The following is a 16,283-nucleotide window of genomic DNA, read 5'->3' on the forward strand; positions in this document are numbered from 1 at the left end:
ATGCCCGGCTAATTTTGTATTTTTAGTAGAGATGGGGTTTAGTAGAGACGCTGGGGAAACCAGCGTCTGGGGAGCTGGTCTCGAACTCCTGACCTCAGGGGATCTGCCCGCCTCGGCCTCCCAAAGTGCTGGGATTACAGGCATGAGTCACTGCGCCTGGACAATATGTTTTTATTATTCATTTCTAGAAGCAGTTCTGTTTGGTTCTTTTTCAGCCCTGCTTGGTTAATCTTTATAATTTCTGGTTGGCTGCATACTTTTAATCTTGTCAAAACTATCTTTTAGTTCGTCAAACATACTGATCATAGTTATTTTGTATTCTGTCTGATAATTCCAATTTGGGTTTTTTATTTTGTTTTTGGTTTGTCTGTCTGTTTGTTTGTTTGGTGACCCAGTCTCATATGTTGGCTAGACTGGACTTAGACTGGTGGTCTCAAGTAATCCTCCTGCCTCAGCCTCCCAAGTAGTTGGGACTACAGGCATGCGCCACCTCCCTTGATTTAATAATTCCAGTATTTGAAGTCTTGCTAGACTCTTGCTTCTGCTACTTCTTGCTCATGGTACATTGTTTTCTTTTGTGTTTAATGATATTTGAGTTCCACATTTCCCTTGAAAGTTTATATGAGGGTATGTGTTAAGGCCTAGACTGAAGGTGGGACATGGACGATATATGGTAACATTTTGTATCTTTTTTTTTTCCCTTATTTTTAGCATAGAAGGTATTGCACTATACCTGTTTATCTTTAACTTACTTTTTTTTTTTCCCCATGAAAATGCAACAGTAAGTCATAGTGCTGTCATTGAGTCATCCTTTGCCTTGTCCTCTGGGAACTGTAGGTGTATCCTGAGTTTGAAGACCAGAGAGCTTGTTTGCCGTCAGGATCCTTTCTGACTTGTTCTTCAGACAACACCATTCGCTTCTGGAACTTGGACAGCAGCCCTGATTCTCACTGGCACAAAAACATCTTCAGCAATGTGAGTGGCTTCCTTTGTGAACCATCTTTCAGGAGGAACAATACTGTAAGCTTGAATGTAGAAGCAGGAAGGAGTCTGATGGACCCGAAATGTTAGGTTCCACTAGGGCAAGAGCCGGCAACCAAGGCGAGTCCCTCTCTGCATTGCTTCCTCTTGTTTCTCTTTCTCCTGCTCCCTCTCTGAGGTGGCACAGTCTATCCTCTCTGATTCTTTGCCAGTTGGCTCCTGCTCTGCAGATGTGTGGACATGACCACTCTCGGCAGCCCAACATACCCAGCAGAGGTGAAATTGCTTCCTAAGTCTTCAGATGGAATTCCCTGGGAGAGCACCTGATGAGCCAGGCCATTCCAGGGCTCCCCCTGTCCATTGGCTGCCACACAGTGAGGCCTCAGCGGGGTGCAGGCAGAATGCTGGCGAGAGCCATGATGGGAGGCTGGGAAGAAGAGTTTGCTGAAGAAATTTTGGTTAGTATTGTGAGGCCAGTGAGAGGGCGTCTCTGGGGAACTGAGACCTGAGTCATGCATTCATTTATTCTGCAGACACTTATTAAGGTCCATGCCAGGTGCTTTGCTACATGCTAGGGACACAACAGCGACTAAGACTCTTCTGCCCTGTGGCACACACAATCTAGTGAGGGCAGGCAGTGAACTGACAACCAGCTACGTTATGCACAATCACAAGTGCAACAAGCACCATGAAGGAAAATGTGCAGGGTGCTAGTAGGACATAGAGCAGCAGCGTGTGAACTTATCTGGGACATCCAGAGCAGTTTCCCGTGGAAGGGACAGCTAAGTTGAGATTGGGAAGAGTAAAGAGGGAAAGGGAGAGAGTCTATACTTAGGGAATAGCCTGCATGAAGGCCCTGGAGTGGGAAACAGCTTGGTGAGTTGGGAAACCTGAAAGAGGCCAGTGCTATTGGAACTAAAAAGACCCTTGATGCAGGAGGCTGTAGCAGGTGCCCCACAGGTACACCTTTATTACTCTCCTCATTCCCCACCCAGTGCTACTATCGTCTCCTCTGTACCTGTGATATACATGCTGTTTTTGACTGCACACAATAGAAAAACTCAAGAAGTAAAAGTTAGGTTTCTGATTCATAAAAGTAGTCTGGAGGTAACCAGTTTAGACCGTTCTGCAGGAAGCCCTTAGGAATCCAAGGGCCTTCCAGCTCTCTACTCTGTCATTTGAGGGAGTAGACTATGTCCTCATGACCCAGTGTGGCTATGGGGGCTCCTGCTATCATATCCGAGTTCCAGGCTGCAGGATGGAGAAAAGACAGCAGAAGAATACGTGCTTGCTTTGTATTTAATTGTTCAGAATTTATTCACATATTCTTATCTAGCTGCAGGGGAGGCAAGGAAATAATTATTCTGATTGGTGAAACTCCCAGCTCAAAATTAGAGTTGTATTACTAATGAAGAAGAGACTGGCTATGGAGGGACACGATTTCAGAGGTACTTCTGAGCTGCTTGTGGTGCTGACCTCAGCCCTGTCCTTCCTGCAGACCCTGCTGAAGGTCGTGTATGTGGAGAATGACATCCAGCACCTGCAGGACATGTCACACTTCCCAGACCGGGGGAGCGAGAATGGGACGCCCATGGACGTGAAAGCTGGGGTGCGGGTCATGCAGGTCAGTCCTGACGGCCAGCATTTGGCTTCAGGCGACCGAAGTGGAAATTTGAGGCAAGTGGGCTCTGGCAGTGTCCAGTGTACACCTCCCAGCTCCAGCTCGGGTTCTCAGGGCAGTGGGCAGGAGCCCTGGCCTTGGCACCTCCTGCTGCCCATTGGGAATGAGGGGCTGTGAATAGTAATCCCATAAACAGCCCCCATTGGGAACTTAAGCTCGGAAGAGGCTTCCAGAAGGGCTGAGAGCAGGGTAACTACCAGGACCTCAGCAGCTGGGGTGTGCAGACTTTGCCTGCAGAGTGCACAGGCAAGCTCACATGACTCTAGGGCAGAGTGACACTTTCACCAGCCACATGGTACCAATGCTGAACTGTCAGCAAAGATGCCAGCTGGAGGAGGGTCCTGGTGGCCCTGGGAGAGGGGCTAGGAGGGTGGGGTAACTGAGAGTTCAGCCTGCTTATGTGCCCTGTTGAAGGTTGGCAAGATGTTACCAACCCAGTAGGTGCTAGTGGAACATAGGCCCTGTCTCTGGGACCAGGTTTAAGATGACAGATGACTGCTGTGACCACTTGGGTGTTGGAGCCACTAGGGAATGGAAGAGAGTTGGGGGGAACTAGAGGGTACATAAAGAGGCAGCAGCCACCAGGCAGCCCCAGGAGAGTAGGCTACAAGTTACCACATCTTCCTGTTGTCAAGAAGAGCAGAAAGTGCTGATTTTTTTTCTGTGAAATTCTATAATATTTAAATTTTTTTTTTTTTTTGAGACGGAGTCTCGCTCTGTCACCCAGGCTGGAGTGCAGTGGCGCAATCTCGGCTCACCGCAAGCTCCACCTCCTGGGTTCACGCCATTCTCCTGGCTCAGCCTCCCGAGTAGCTGGGACTGCAGGTGCCCGCCACCTCGCCCGGCCATATTTTTTGTATTTTTAGTAGAGACGGGGTTTCACCATGTTAGCCAGGATGGTCTCGATCTCCTGACCTCGTGATCCGCCTGCCTCGGCCTCCCAAAGTGCTGGGATTACAGGCGTGAGCCACCACACCTGGCCTATAATATTTAAATATTGGCACCTGTTTTGATATCAGTCACTGTATGAGGCCAGCTCAGTGTGTCAGTGAGCTGCTCTCATTGACACGGCACTGTCCAGAGGGGCACAACGGTACCAAGAGCTAACATGGGGATAGTGCTCTTCCCCCTTGCTGGACGCGGGCCTGAGCACTGTGTTAACTGATTTAATCCTCTCACTGACCCTCTGATGTAAGTGATGTTATTGGCACAAGGTGTCTGGACTAAGATCACGCAGGTAGAAATGGAGAAACTGGGATGACTTAATGACTGATTTCTTTTGAGGAGAATGAGGAAGGTCTAGATTTGAGACTCTTAACAATGAGAGACTGGAATCAGATGTTCTCATCCATAGCTCCTATCCTGAACTATGACCTCTGGCCCCTAATCCCTGTCCCCTGCCCCACCCCAGGAACCATGTCTGATGCAGCCCTGTGTAAACGCCTGTCACCCTAGAGGACTGTCCTAGATCCCTGGGGCTATGTTCTGGGCATGCACCACAAGGGACTGCTGCCTGCTGAGGTGCTCCCTGGCTCAACACAGCTCCCTTTACGATGGCAGATTTCTAAATGAGAAAAGTGATTGTACATCTCTAGAGTATTTGGCCATGATAAGGGGTTCTCATGTTGCCGGCCTGGCCATTCTGACCTGTTCTAGAAGTGGCAGAGTGCATGGGGCTGGGGTCTGGGGCTTCAGCGGGTGGTGTGTGTCTCGTAGGATCCACGAGCTGCACTTCATGGATGAGCTGGTCAAGGTGGAGGCCCATGATGCTGAGGTGCTGTGCCTGGAGTACTCCAAGCCAGAGACAGGTGAGCCCGCAGCAGGAGTGGAATGGGGATCTGGCAGGGAGGCAACCCCCCTGGCAAGGCCACAGAAAGGGGTAGTTAGCGTCTGGTGGGACTGTGGATGACAGCTGGGAGTCTTGTGTTCGGTAAGGGCCCCTGTAACTGGACCCTGAGACCAGAGTGGCTGGGACTCCAGAACGCAAGACACTCGCAGGCAGGCCTCAGCTTGACTTGCCCGCTGCTGGTGCCAGCACCCAAGCCAAAGGGGTGGATGTGTGAATGAGTGAATTGTGAATGAGCTCATCTTCTACTGAAGAAGATAGATTGATTGTTAGGCATTATTTTCAAAAAGTTTGAAGCCTATAGAAATATTGGGAGAATATTATAATGAATACCCTATAGGCTTCACCCAAATTCCTCATTTTTTTTTTTTTTTTTTGAGATGGACTCTGTCACCCAGGCTAGAGGGGAGTGGCGCCATCTCTGCTGACTGCAACCTCCACCTCCCGGTTCAAGTGATTCTCACGCCTCAGTCTCCCAAGTAGCTGGGATTACAGGCACCTGCCACCATGCCTGGCCAATTTTTGTATTTTTAGTAGAGATGGGGTTTCAGCACCATGTTGGCCAGGCTGGTCTCAAACTCCTGACCTCAGGTGATCCGCCTGCCTTGGCCTCCCAAAGTGCTGGGATTACAGGCGTGAGCAACCACACCCGGCTTTTTTTTTTTTTTTTTGGGACAAGAGTCTCGCTCTGTCACCCAGGCTGGAGAGCAATGGCACTATCTCGGCTCACTGCAACTTCCGCCTCTCAGGTTCAAGTGATTCTCCTGCCTCAGCCTCTCGAGAGTAGCTGGGATTACAGGCATGCCCCCTGGCTAAGTTTTGTATTTTTAGTAGAGACGGGGTTTCACCATATTAGCCAGGCTGGTCTCGAACTCCTAACCTCAGGTGATCCACCTGCTTTGGCCTCCCAAAATGCTGAGATTACAAGTGTGAACACCACGTCTGGCTCCTCAAGACTTTTTCTAGGCTGGGCACGGTGGCTCATACCTGTAATCCCAGCACTTTGGGAGTTATGGAGATGGTGGAGTTATATCTTGATGTGATTTTGCCCATGCTCTTCTTTCGTTCTCCCATCCCCAATGCCGTGTGCCCTACCAACTTATCTTTAAATATCTCTTCACTCTGTTCGCCTCTCCTGGTCTCCCCTCTGCCTCAGGTCATGTTGCTAGGCCTCAGACATAGCAAGTGACCAGAGTAGGGAAGGCTGGTGGCAGATGGGAGTCTGACCACAGGCAGTCAATAGGACCTGAATAAGGCCCAGGTAGCCAGACCTCAGCGGGTGAGAGGACATTGGTTTTGGAAGAGGCTGAGAGGTTGCCAGGGCTTTACCCAGCACGCCAAGGATTCGGACTCAGCAGGCAAGAGCACTGGGCTCTGCTGGAGTGTCTGCTGTGGATGTCCCTGGAGGAGCGTCCATGTGCCCATCGAGACTCACCCTCCTGAGCTGGTGGTGAGGAGGTGAAATGCCAGGGTGTGGGGGCTCTGGGAAAGACCACACAGAGCTGAGGGAGTGGCCCTTGCCAGGCTTCAGCCAAATTGGCTACAGTTGAAGAACCAAAGACCCCTTCTCCGAGGACTGGGCAGCTTGGTCACACTGCCCTTCTGGGAGGCCAGGGCACCCACGCAGCCTTCAGGAACCAGTCTTATTCTCTCCTCTCACAGGGCTGACCTTGCTGGCCTCAGCCAGTCGGGACCGGCTGATCCATGTGCTGAATGTGGAGAAGAACTACAACCTGGAGCAGACACTGGATGACCACTCCTCCTCCATCACTGCCATCAAGTTCGCTGGTGAGCCCCTTCCTTCCTGCTCCCTGCGCCTTGCTAGCTACCCTGCTAAAAAGGGATTCATTCTTTCAACTCTCCTGTAAAATATATATCCAAACAAGTGAATACAGTATCTGTGTATAGTCTAAAGAATAATGGCTGGAGCCAGGTGCAGTGGCTCACGCCTGTAATTCCAACACTTTGGGAGGCCGAGGAAGGTGGATCACCTGAGGTCAGGAGTTTGGGACCAGCCTAGACAACATGGTGAAACCCCGTCTCTACTAAAAATACAAAAATTTGCTGGATGTGGTGGTGTTTCTGTAATTCTAGCTACTCAGGTGACTGAGGTGGGAGAATTGCTTGAACCTGGGAGGTGGAGGCTGCAGTGAGCTCAGTTCATACAACTGCACTCCAGCCTAGGCAACAGAGTGAGACCCCATCTTGAAAAAAAAAAAAGAATAATGGCCAGGTGCCATGGCTCACACCTGTAATCTCAGCACTTTGGGAGGCCAAGGCAGGTAGATCATGAGGTCAGGAGTTTGAGACTAGTCTGGCCAACATAGTGAAATCCCGTCTCTACTAAAAATACAAAAAAATTAGCCAGGCATGGTGGTGTGCGCCTGTAATCCCAGCTACTCGGGAGGCTGAGGCAGGAAAATTATGTGAATCTGGGAGGCGGAGCTTGCAGCAAGCTGAGATTGCGCCAGTGACTGCACTCCAGCTTGGGTGGCAATGTGAGACTTTGTCTCAAAAAAAAAAAAAAAAGAGGAAGAAGAATATAGGCCAGGCGTGGTGGCTCACACTTGTCATCCCAGCACTTTCGAAGGCTGAGGCGGGCAGATCACCTGAGGCCAGGAGTTTGGGACCAGCCTGGCCAACATAGTGAAACCCCATCTCTACTAAAAATTCAAAAAAAGTAATTGGGCACGGTGGTGCACGCCTGTAATCCCAGCTATTTAGGAGGCTGAGGCAGAACAATAGCCTGAACCCGGGAGGCCGAGGTTGCAGTGAGCCCAAATTGTGCCACTGCACTCCAGCCTGGGTGACAGAACAAGATTCTGTCTCAAAAAAAAAAAAAAGCCAGTGAGTATCCAGTTCACAGTTCTTAGGAGCGAGGTTTGAACTGGTACATTGTTGATAGCAGAGACTATTCTAATTGCTCGTGGTCGTAATATTGTTAAATACGGTACTTAGATTCACCACATGCAGGTTAAAAAGCAGAACATTACCAGAGGCTTGCAGGCCTTCTCTGGGTCCCTCCCGGGTTACGCTTCCTCGCTTATATGGGGCTCACTCCCTTCTATAAGCCAACGACTCCTCCTTGAGCAACATCTAATACTTGTATGTCAGGCCTGGACCCTCTCAAATGTCCTGTCATGAAGGAGCATGTCTGATGTGCCGAGACTCTAAGAGTTTTATATTTGTTCTGTTGTTTCATCCTCACCAAACTGTTATTCTGTAAAGAAATGAGACGGTGGGGGGCGGTGACTCATGCCTATAATCCCAGCACTTTGGGAGGCCGAGGTGGGCAGATCACAAGATCAGGCGTTCAAGACCAGCCTGACAAACATGGTGAAACCCTGTCTCTACTAAAAATGCAAAAATTAGCCAGGTGTGGTGGCATGTGCCTGTAATCCCAGTTACTTGGGACGCTGAAGCAGGAGAATTGCTTGAACCTAGGAGGTGGAGGTTGCAGTGAGCTGAGATCACGGCATTGTACTCCAGCCTGGGCAACAGAACAAGACTCTACCTCAAAAAAAAGAAATGAGAATAATAAAAGCAAGACTATGTCTAGTGCTTACCGTGTGGCAGTCCCTGTTTCAAGGGCTTCACACCACTCCAGGGAAGGGACTGTCACCATACCCACTGTACAGACAGGAAGCTGAGGCTCAAAGGGGAGGCCCAGATTCAGAGCGGTGTTTAACAGCTTTGACCCTGGCACCAGAGAATGCCTGGGTTCAGTCCTACCCCGTCCTCTGTGTGCCTTGGGACAAGGATTCTGTGAACCTCTGTGTTCACACTTGTCCAGTGGGATGGGTGGTGAGCATTCAGGAAGACTAGCCATATGCATGGGGCCTGGCCCAAGGCTCGTGTGGATCTTGCAATTGATCTTGGTGGCACGAGCCTCCCAGCCTGTCTCCACTGGTCCCTGCTACAGTCCTGCCTCTACTCTGCTGCTGAAGTCACCTATCTCAATCCCAGACTGGAGAGGGTGTCCCTTCTTTGTCCCCAGCCTTTGTTTCTCTATATGCCCTTGCTCTGCAGAGCCTGCCTTGCCCACAGCTCCACCTGTGCCCTCTCACACACACAGCTCATATCTTAAAGTCCCACCCAGACCCAGCACCCACCTCACTACTTCCAGGAAGCCTTCCTTGAGCCCAGCACAGTTGGTTGATGGCTCTTGCAGTGGAGTTCCCCAGCTGGGGTCCCCTGCCCATGTGTCCCAGCCCTGTCTAACACACAGCGTCCTCCTCCCCCAGGCAACAGAGACATCCAGATGATCAGCTGTGGGGCCGACAAGAGCATCTACTTTCGCAGTGCCCAGCGGGTAGGGTGGCAAGGCTTCCTTGGGGGCTGGGGTGGGGGGTTATTGGGGCATTCTCTGAAGGTCCTTCTGGCCCTGCCAGGGTTCAGATGGATTACACTTTGTCCGTACCCACCACGTAGCAGAGAAAACCACCTTGTATGACATGGACATTGACATCACCCAGAAGTACGTGGCCGTGGCCTGCCAGGACCGCAATGTGAGGTAAGGGGTGGCCCTGGACCCTTAGCTGGCCTGGTCTGCCTTGTCCTAGGCTGTCTGCTTTTCTCCCTCTGTTCCCCTGGTTCCCAAGAAGCTGGGAGGGGATTGAGGGACCCAGCAGGTGTTCCTTCTTGGTTTTGTTGTTTGTTTGTTTGTTTGTTCGTTTTTTGAGGCAGAGTCTCGCTGTTGCCCAGGCTGGAATACAGTGGTGCCATCTTAGCTCACTGCAACCTCCGCCTCTTGGGTTCAAGTGATTCTCCTGCCTCAGCCTCCCAAGTAGCTGGAATTACAGGCTTCCACCACCACGCCTAGCTAATTTTTTGTATTTTTAGTAGAGACGAGGTTTCGCCATGTTGGCCAGGCTGGTCTCGAACTCCTGACCTCAAGTATTCGCCCACGTCAGCCTCCCAAAGTGCTGGGATTACAGGTGTGAGCCACACACCTGGCCACCAGCAAGTATTTCTTAGAAGCTTGGCTCTCCCAGGCCTGGCCTCCAGATCAGCAGAGGGCTTCCTTCTGGCTCTCCCTAGAGCCGATGTGGGATGACTAAGGTGCTGATGTGGCACATAAACTCCATCATTCACCCGTATTCCCTGAGTACCTAACTGGGCTGGATGGTGCTGGGATCATGGCAGTGGCCAGGATAACCCCAGGCCCTCCTTCATGGAGCTCACAGTCCAGTAGAGGGGACATGGTCACCTCACAGCCACAGACAGTGACAGAGTAGTCAGAGATAGGGGAGCCCAGGATCCCTGCGGAGACACCTGACCCCACCTGGGGATCAAGCAGGACTTCCTGGAGGAAGAGACACCTGAGCCTGGGGAGGATGTGGAGGAGTGAGCCAGGGGGAGGCAGAGAGTGAGTGTGCAGGGGGCAAAGCAGTGCAGAGAGGCTCTGCACCCCCTTTCCAGTTCTTTCTCATGCAGTGCCAGGCACTGAGCTTGCAGTGTGTGGGGGAGATGGGCATTAACTCAGTGGGTACCCCAGGACAAAACCTCAGCTTGAGATGGGGTTTCAGTTTCAGTCTAGGCATCAGATGGGGACAAGAGGTAGCAGGGGGCTTCCAGGGGAGGGGAGGACAACAAGACCCAGAGGATGAGGTGGTGGGGTAGGCGGGGCCCTGCTTGTCACAACACACCCCGACTTCCCCAGAGTCTACAACACTGTGAACGGGAAGCAGAAGAAGTGCTACAAGGGCTCCCAGGGTGACGAAGGGTCCTTGCTGAAGGTAAGGAGTTGGAGACTCCCGTCTGTCTGCTGTCCTAATGGGCCACCTATTATGATGGCCCACACCTGAGACCTGTGGCCTTGGTCCTTCCTCAGTGCACCGCGCTGGCCAGCACCTTCTCAGGCCTGGTTAAACAAGGATGCTTGCAAGAGGGTGGGGAGGGTGACCCCAGCTGCGTTTCCTTTATTTACAGAGCCCTTCCCCAAGCAGGGCATCTAAGTGGGTTCCATTTTAAGTGGCAGCAGGGTATAATGGGAAGAATCAGAGGCGTGGACTCCCCTCTTGAGTGACCCACACCAGCCATGGGTCACTCAAGACAAGGGGGGACCTTCTCAGAGCCTCTGGTCTAGGACAGTTATGGATTCAGGCTCTGCCTCAGGCTGACTGACCTTGGGCAAGCATCATCTCTTGAGCCTGTTTCATCATCCCCTGTAAAATGCACATAGACAGCTTGGCTCTTAGACTTGTTCTGTGGAGTTCAGTTTGTACACGTTCAGTGCTTAGCTCAGGGCCTGGCTACTGTTGTTACTGCTGAGGTGGTTGTTAATTTCTTCACCTGTCGAATGGGAGCGGGAGCTCCTGCCCTGCCAGGGTCTCATGTGCTGAGCATCCACCATGGGGGAGGGAGTGGCCCAGGCCTCATCATAAGGAAGAAGCAGGCAGCTGGAGTGACATGTGGGTCCCTTTCCTGGCAGGTCCATGTGGACCCCTCAGGCACCTTCCTGGCCACCAGCTGCTCTGACAAAAGCATCTCAGTGATTGACTTTTACTCAGGCGAGTGCATTGCCAAGATGTTTGGCCATTCAGGTGGGTCTACGTCTCTGCTTGGGAGGCCTCCTCACCGCCCCCCCCGACCCCCACCCCCAGCCTCTGACTCCAAAGGCAAGTGCAGCCTCTCTGCTTTGTTTGCAGAAATTATTACCAGCATGAAGTTCACCTATGACTGTCATCACTTGATCACAGTATCTGGAGACAGGTGAGATATGGACCGTTGGGAGAGTTGTGGCTCAGATACCATGAGCACTGTTCTCAACCTGCCTGTGTAGAAAGCATTTCTGAGCTGCCCAGTTTGGATTGTGGGAGTCTTGGTGTCACACCCAGCCTTGAGTTCAAATCCCAGCTCTAAGCTGGACATGATAGCTCACACCTGTAACCCCAGCATTTTGGGAGGCTGAGGTGGATGGATCACTTGAGCTCAGGAGTTCGAGACCAGCCTGGGCAACATAGCAAAACCCCATCTCTACAAAAAATTAGCTGGGTGTGGTCGTGTACAACTATAGTCCCAGCTACTCAGGAGGGGGAAGATGGCTTGAACCTGGTAGGTAGAAGTTGCAGGGAGCACAGATCGCGCCAGTGCACTCCAGCCTGGGTGACAGAGCAAGACCCCGTCTCAAGAAAAAAAAAAGAAAAAAACCTAAAAAGAAGAAACAAATCCCAGCCCTGTCACTTATTTTCATGTCACCTTGAACAGCTTATTTACCCTGAGCCTCAGTTTGCTCCCCTGTAAAAGACAACACCATTTACCTTAAAAATGGTGTGATGAGGCCAGGCGTGGTGGCTCACGCCTGTAATCCCAGCACTTTGGGAGGCCTAGGCGAGTTGATCACCTGAGGTCAGGAGTTCAAGACCAGCCTGGTCAACATAGAGAAATTGTGTCTCTACTAAAACTACAAAAATTAGCTGTGCGTGGTGGCAGGCGCCTGTAGTCCCAGCTACTCAGGAGGCTGAGGCATGAGAATGACTTGAACCTGGGAGGCAGAAGTTGCAGTGAGTGGAGATCATGCCACTGCACCCTAGCCTTGGTAACAGGGCAAGACTCTCAAAAAAAAAAAAGAAAAAGAAAAAGAAAATTGTATGGTGAGAAATGAATGAGATGATATCCATACATTCTTTATCACATGGGTGGTGCTCAAGGAAGTCCCTTTTGTCAACTCCCTTTGCTTTACCCCTGTTCTTCCCCACAGCCCCCTTCCTCAGGTCTTGAGGCCTCCAGAGCAGGCCCTGGTTTGCTGAGATGCCCCAGACCTGGGCCCAGGGTATGGATGTGGCGAGTCCAGCATCCCTGCACTAAGTGGATAGGGGTGTGTTTTCCAGGAGCATGTGGAGAATGGGGTCCAGGCTGTGGTGAGGGTGGCTTCAGGGTCAGCCACGGCAGCAGCTCCCATGCTCACTCTTCCTCTGCCTTGCGTGTCTCTCTTTGGCCTCCACAGCTGTGTGTTCATCTGGCACCTGGGCCCAGAGATCACCAACTGCATGAAGCAGCACTTGCTGGAGATCGACCATCAGGAGCAGCAGCTGCACACAAAGGACAGGAAGCAGAACGGCCACCCCAGGTCCTGGCAGCCCCTGTCCTACCAGAGGAATGAGTCCCTGCTGGGGCCCCATGAAGTGATGCTGGGGACACAGCAGTGGCCAAGACAGCCCTGGGCCCTGCCCTTAGCACACTCACAGCTGGGTCGGGGAGACAGACTTTGAATATGCAGTTACAGTAATACATACAAAAAGGTTTGTGGGGTTTTTAAATTTTCATAAATAATAGAGACAGAGTCTTGCTGTGTTGCCCAGGCTCATCTTGAACTCCTGGGCCCAAGTGATCCTCCTACCTTGGCCTCACAAAGTGCTGGGATCACAGGTGTGAGCCACTGCACCTGGCCATGAGAAGGGTGTTGAAGTGGTAAAGCAAAGTGTTTGGCGAACCTCTGAGCACTGTGATGGGGGATGCCCCAAGTGGCTGTGGGAACAGAGCAGTCCCAGACCGGCCAGCCAAGGGGAAGGGTGGGTAGGGAGGGGGTCTGAGGGGAAGGCTGCAGTGGGACCGCAGTGTCCTCTTACTCCCACCTTAAAGCTGTAGTTTCACTTACTTCTTTGAATCTTCTAAATATACTTCTTTCAAGTGTTTATGTAGCAAAGCCAGTTTTATTTGCAGATAACTCATGTTCTAGTTTTTGATTTGAGGTTTTGGTTTGGGTGTTGCTCATTTTGAGTGGGAAGTTTTTTGGTTTTTCTTCTCTCCTGCTGCAGGGTGTGTCTGTTTTTGCCATTGGCTCCATGTGGCTCCCAGGGCACTGTGGAGATCAGGCCTTAACAGGGGCCACTGGTCCTGAGGTCCTGAGGTGGTATTAGAGGTATCATCTTGGTTTTGAGACTCCCGCTCCACCCCTAAGCTATGAACCAGGGCCCTGGCTTCAATGCCTACCTCCTGCCAAGGGAGTTTCAGTTTCCTGTACTCGGGAGGAGCCACCATCATTGCTGCCACCTATAGGGAGCCCAACACAGGACTGCAGTCCCACTGTCTGCTTGGCTTTCCGTCCCATTGCTGTGACCCTGAGAGAGTTTGTGTTCGTTTGTAGTCTGGCCTTTGTTAATCTCATCTATTGTGGTGATGTGTTTCTAGTGGGGAGACAGTGTCAAGTGAGAGACTTGCCAGTACCATCTTGACCAGCAGCCAAGAATATGTTAACATGGAGCTTAGCACAGGGTCTGGCCCTAGGCAAGTCCCCACCACCAGCCCGTTTGCCTGTATTCTCTCCTTACCATCCTCATTCCTGGCTTTAGGCAGGATACGTATGTGTCCACACCTAGTGAGATTCGCTCCCTGAGCCCTGGAGAGCAGACAGAGGATGATCTGGAGGAAGAGTGTGAGCCAGAAGAGATGCTGAAGACACCATCCAAAGACAGCTTGGATCCAGGTTGGAAAAGGGGCCCTATTTTGAACTATGTCAGTGTAGGGAATCATTGCTGGGTTTTGCCCATGACTTTGTTTACAGGGCCTGGCACATATTAAAACTCAGGAGTCAACCAGGCATGGTGGCTCACACCTATAATCCCAGCACTTTGGGAGGCCGAGGTGGGTGGATCACCTGAGGTCAGGAGTTCCAGACCAGCCTGACCAATATGGTGAAACCCTGCCTCAACTAAAAATACAAAAATTAGCCGGGCGTGGTGGCATGTGCAACTGTAGTCCAGCTACTAGGGAGGCTGAGACAGGAAAATTGCTTGAACCTGGGAGGCAGAGGTTGCAGTGAGCCACTGTGCAGTGGGACTGTGCCACTGCACTCCAGCCTGGGTGACAGAGCAAGACTCCGTCTCAAAAATAATAATAATATAAATAAAATAAATAACACTCAGTAATCAGGCTTAGCATGGTGGCTCACACCTGGAATTTTAGCACTTTGGGAGGCTGAAATGGGAAAGTCACTTGAGGCCAGGAGATCGAGACCAGCCTGGGTAACATAGCGAGAGCCCATCTATGCAAAAAAAATTTAAAAAAAGAAATTAGCCGGGCATAGTGGCACACATCTGTAGTCCCAACTACATGGGAGGCTGAGGCAGGAGGATCACTTGAGGCCAGGAGTTTGAGACCAGCCTGGCACATACCGAGACCCTGTTCCTACAAAAAGAAAAAAATTAGCTGGGCCTGATGGTGCACACCTATATTGGCAGCTACCTGGAAGGCTGAGGCAGGAAGATTGCTCGAGCCCAGGAATTCCAGGTTGTAGTGAGCTATAATCACACCACTGCACTCTAGCCTGAACAATAGCGTGAGACCCTGTCAGTAGAAAAAGAAAGAAACTCAATAATCATATCAGTCAAGACTCTTTCAGTATAAAAACAAGCAGGCTTAAGTAAGGAAGAGAATTTTTTGGTGCCTGAAAATTGGAGAGGATTAGCTTTCAGCATGGCTGGATCCAGATAGACAGATGATGTTAATAGGAAGATTTTTTTTTTGTATCTTTTGGCTCTGCTTTTCTTCATGTTGGCTTTGCTGACGGACAGACTCTTCCTTTACTAGGGGAGAAGATACCCCCAGCAACTACAGGCTTATAAAACTCCATAGAGAATAGAACACCTCTTTCCTATAGTAGCTCAAGCAGAGTCTTAGGGTTGTGTGACTCATGTTCCTGGTATGACTGGTACACCCACTTCTGAGCCAATTGCTGTAGCTGTCCACATCTGAGCATGTGATCACTTCTGAGGGCAGACTGTAGTCAGCTTCATCCACTCACACCACCTGACCAGGCATCAAAGATATGTTTGAGGGTGGGTGTGGTGGCTCACGCCTGTAATCCCAGCACCCTGGGAGGCCAAGGCAGGTGGATCACCTGAGGTCAGGAGTTTGAGACCAGCCTGGCCAACATGGTGAAACCCCATCTCTGCTAAAAATACAAAAATTAGCTGGGCGTGATGGCGTGCATTGGTAATCCCAGCTACTTGGGAAACTGAGACAGGAAAATTACTTGAACCTGGGAAGTGGAGATTGCAGTGAGCTGAGATTGTTCCACTGCACTCCAGCCTGGGTGACAAAGCAAGACTCCGTCTCAAAAAATAAATGAATAAGTAAAAATAAATTGAATTCTGTTGTGGATATTGTCCGAAATCTCTTTCCTCTGCAGAGTCTCTCATCTGCCTGTATATTGGTGAATACAAAGCAGAGTCCTCCGAAATTTTAAGTTATTCCCCTGCAGGTGGCCATTTAGGTTTCTTGATTTCACATCACTGTTAATGAGGCTATGGAGACGGAGACCACTCCTAGGCCTCCTCGAAATGTGAGGATTTCTCCAGGACAGAGTCTGAGGAGTAGCACTGCTGGATCCGGGGGTTATTTTTACTTTTATAAAGTTGTTTTATTATTTTATTTCACTTTTTTTGTTGCCCAGGTTGGAGTGCAATAGCACGATCATAGCTCACTGTAGCCTTGACCTCCTGGGCTCAAGCAATTTTCCCTCCTCAGCCTGTGGAGTCTCTGGGACCACAGGCTCAAGCTACCACACCCAACTAAGTATGTGTGTGTCAGGGGATGGTGTGTGTAGAGAAAAGGTCTCACTGTGTTGCCCAGGCTGCTCTTGAACTCCTGGCCTCAAGTATCCTCCCACCTCAACCTCTCAAAGTGCTGGGATTACAGGCTTGAGTCAGTATGCCTGGCTGTTATTTTAAAAGAGAACCCCAGCCAGGTGCAATGGTGCATGCCTGTAATCCTAGCACTTTGGGAGGCTGAGGTGGGCAGATCACAAGGTCAGGAGATCAAGACCATCCTGGC

The 16,283-nt window shown here is 50.8% G+C and overlaps 1 protein-coding gene across 3 annotated transcripts in view; it reads left to right on the forward strand.

Annotated features, from left to right (window-relative positions):
* The window catches only part of WDR62 (WD repeat domain 62), a 52,617-nt gene that overhangs the window by 26,651 nt on the left and 9,683 nt on the right, over positions 1 to 16,283 (forward strand). For all 3 annotated transcript variants that reach the window (XM_011948542.1, XM_011948550.1, XM_011948558.1), the window contains exons 10-20: positions 838 to 975; positions 2,480 to 2,658; positions 4,379 to 4,470; positions 6,171 to 6,296; positions 8,753 to 8,820; positions 8,900 to 9,021; positions 10,171 to 10,246; positions 10,942 to 11,053; positions 11,159 to 11,222; positions 12,457 to 12,579; positions 13,802 to 13,935. In XM_011948542.1, the coding sequence (XP_011803932.1) occupies positions 838 to 975; positions 2,480 to 2,658; positions 4,379 to 4,470; positions 6,171 to 6,296; positions 8,753 to 8,820; positions 8,900 to 9,021; positions 10,171 to 10,246; positions 10,942 to 11,053; positions 11,159 to 11,222; positions 12,457 to 12,579; positions 13,802 to 13,935 (1,234 nt within the window). The remainder of the gene's footprint in view (positions 1 to 837; positions 976 to 2,479; positions 2,659 to 4,378; positions 4,471 to 6,170; positions 6,297 to 8,752; positions 8,821 to 8,899; positions 9,022 to 10,170; positions 10,247 to 10,941; positions 11,054 to 11,158; positions 11,223 to 12,456; positions 12,580 to 13,801; positions 13,936 to 16,283) is intronic.

The sequence above is a fragment of the Colobus angolensis genome, unplaced genomic scaffold (genome assembly GCF_000951035.1).
Source record: "Colobus angolensis palliatus isolate OR3802 unplaced genomic scaffold, Cang.pa_1.0 Scaffold107, whole genome shotgun sequence".
Taxonomy (NCBI): domain Eukaryota; kingdom Metazoa; phylum Chordata; class Mammalia; order Primates; family Cercopithecidae; genus Colobus; species Colobus angolensis.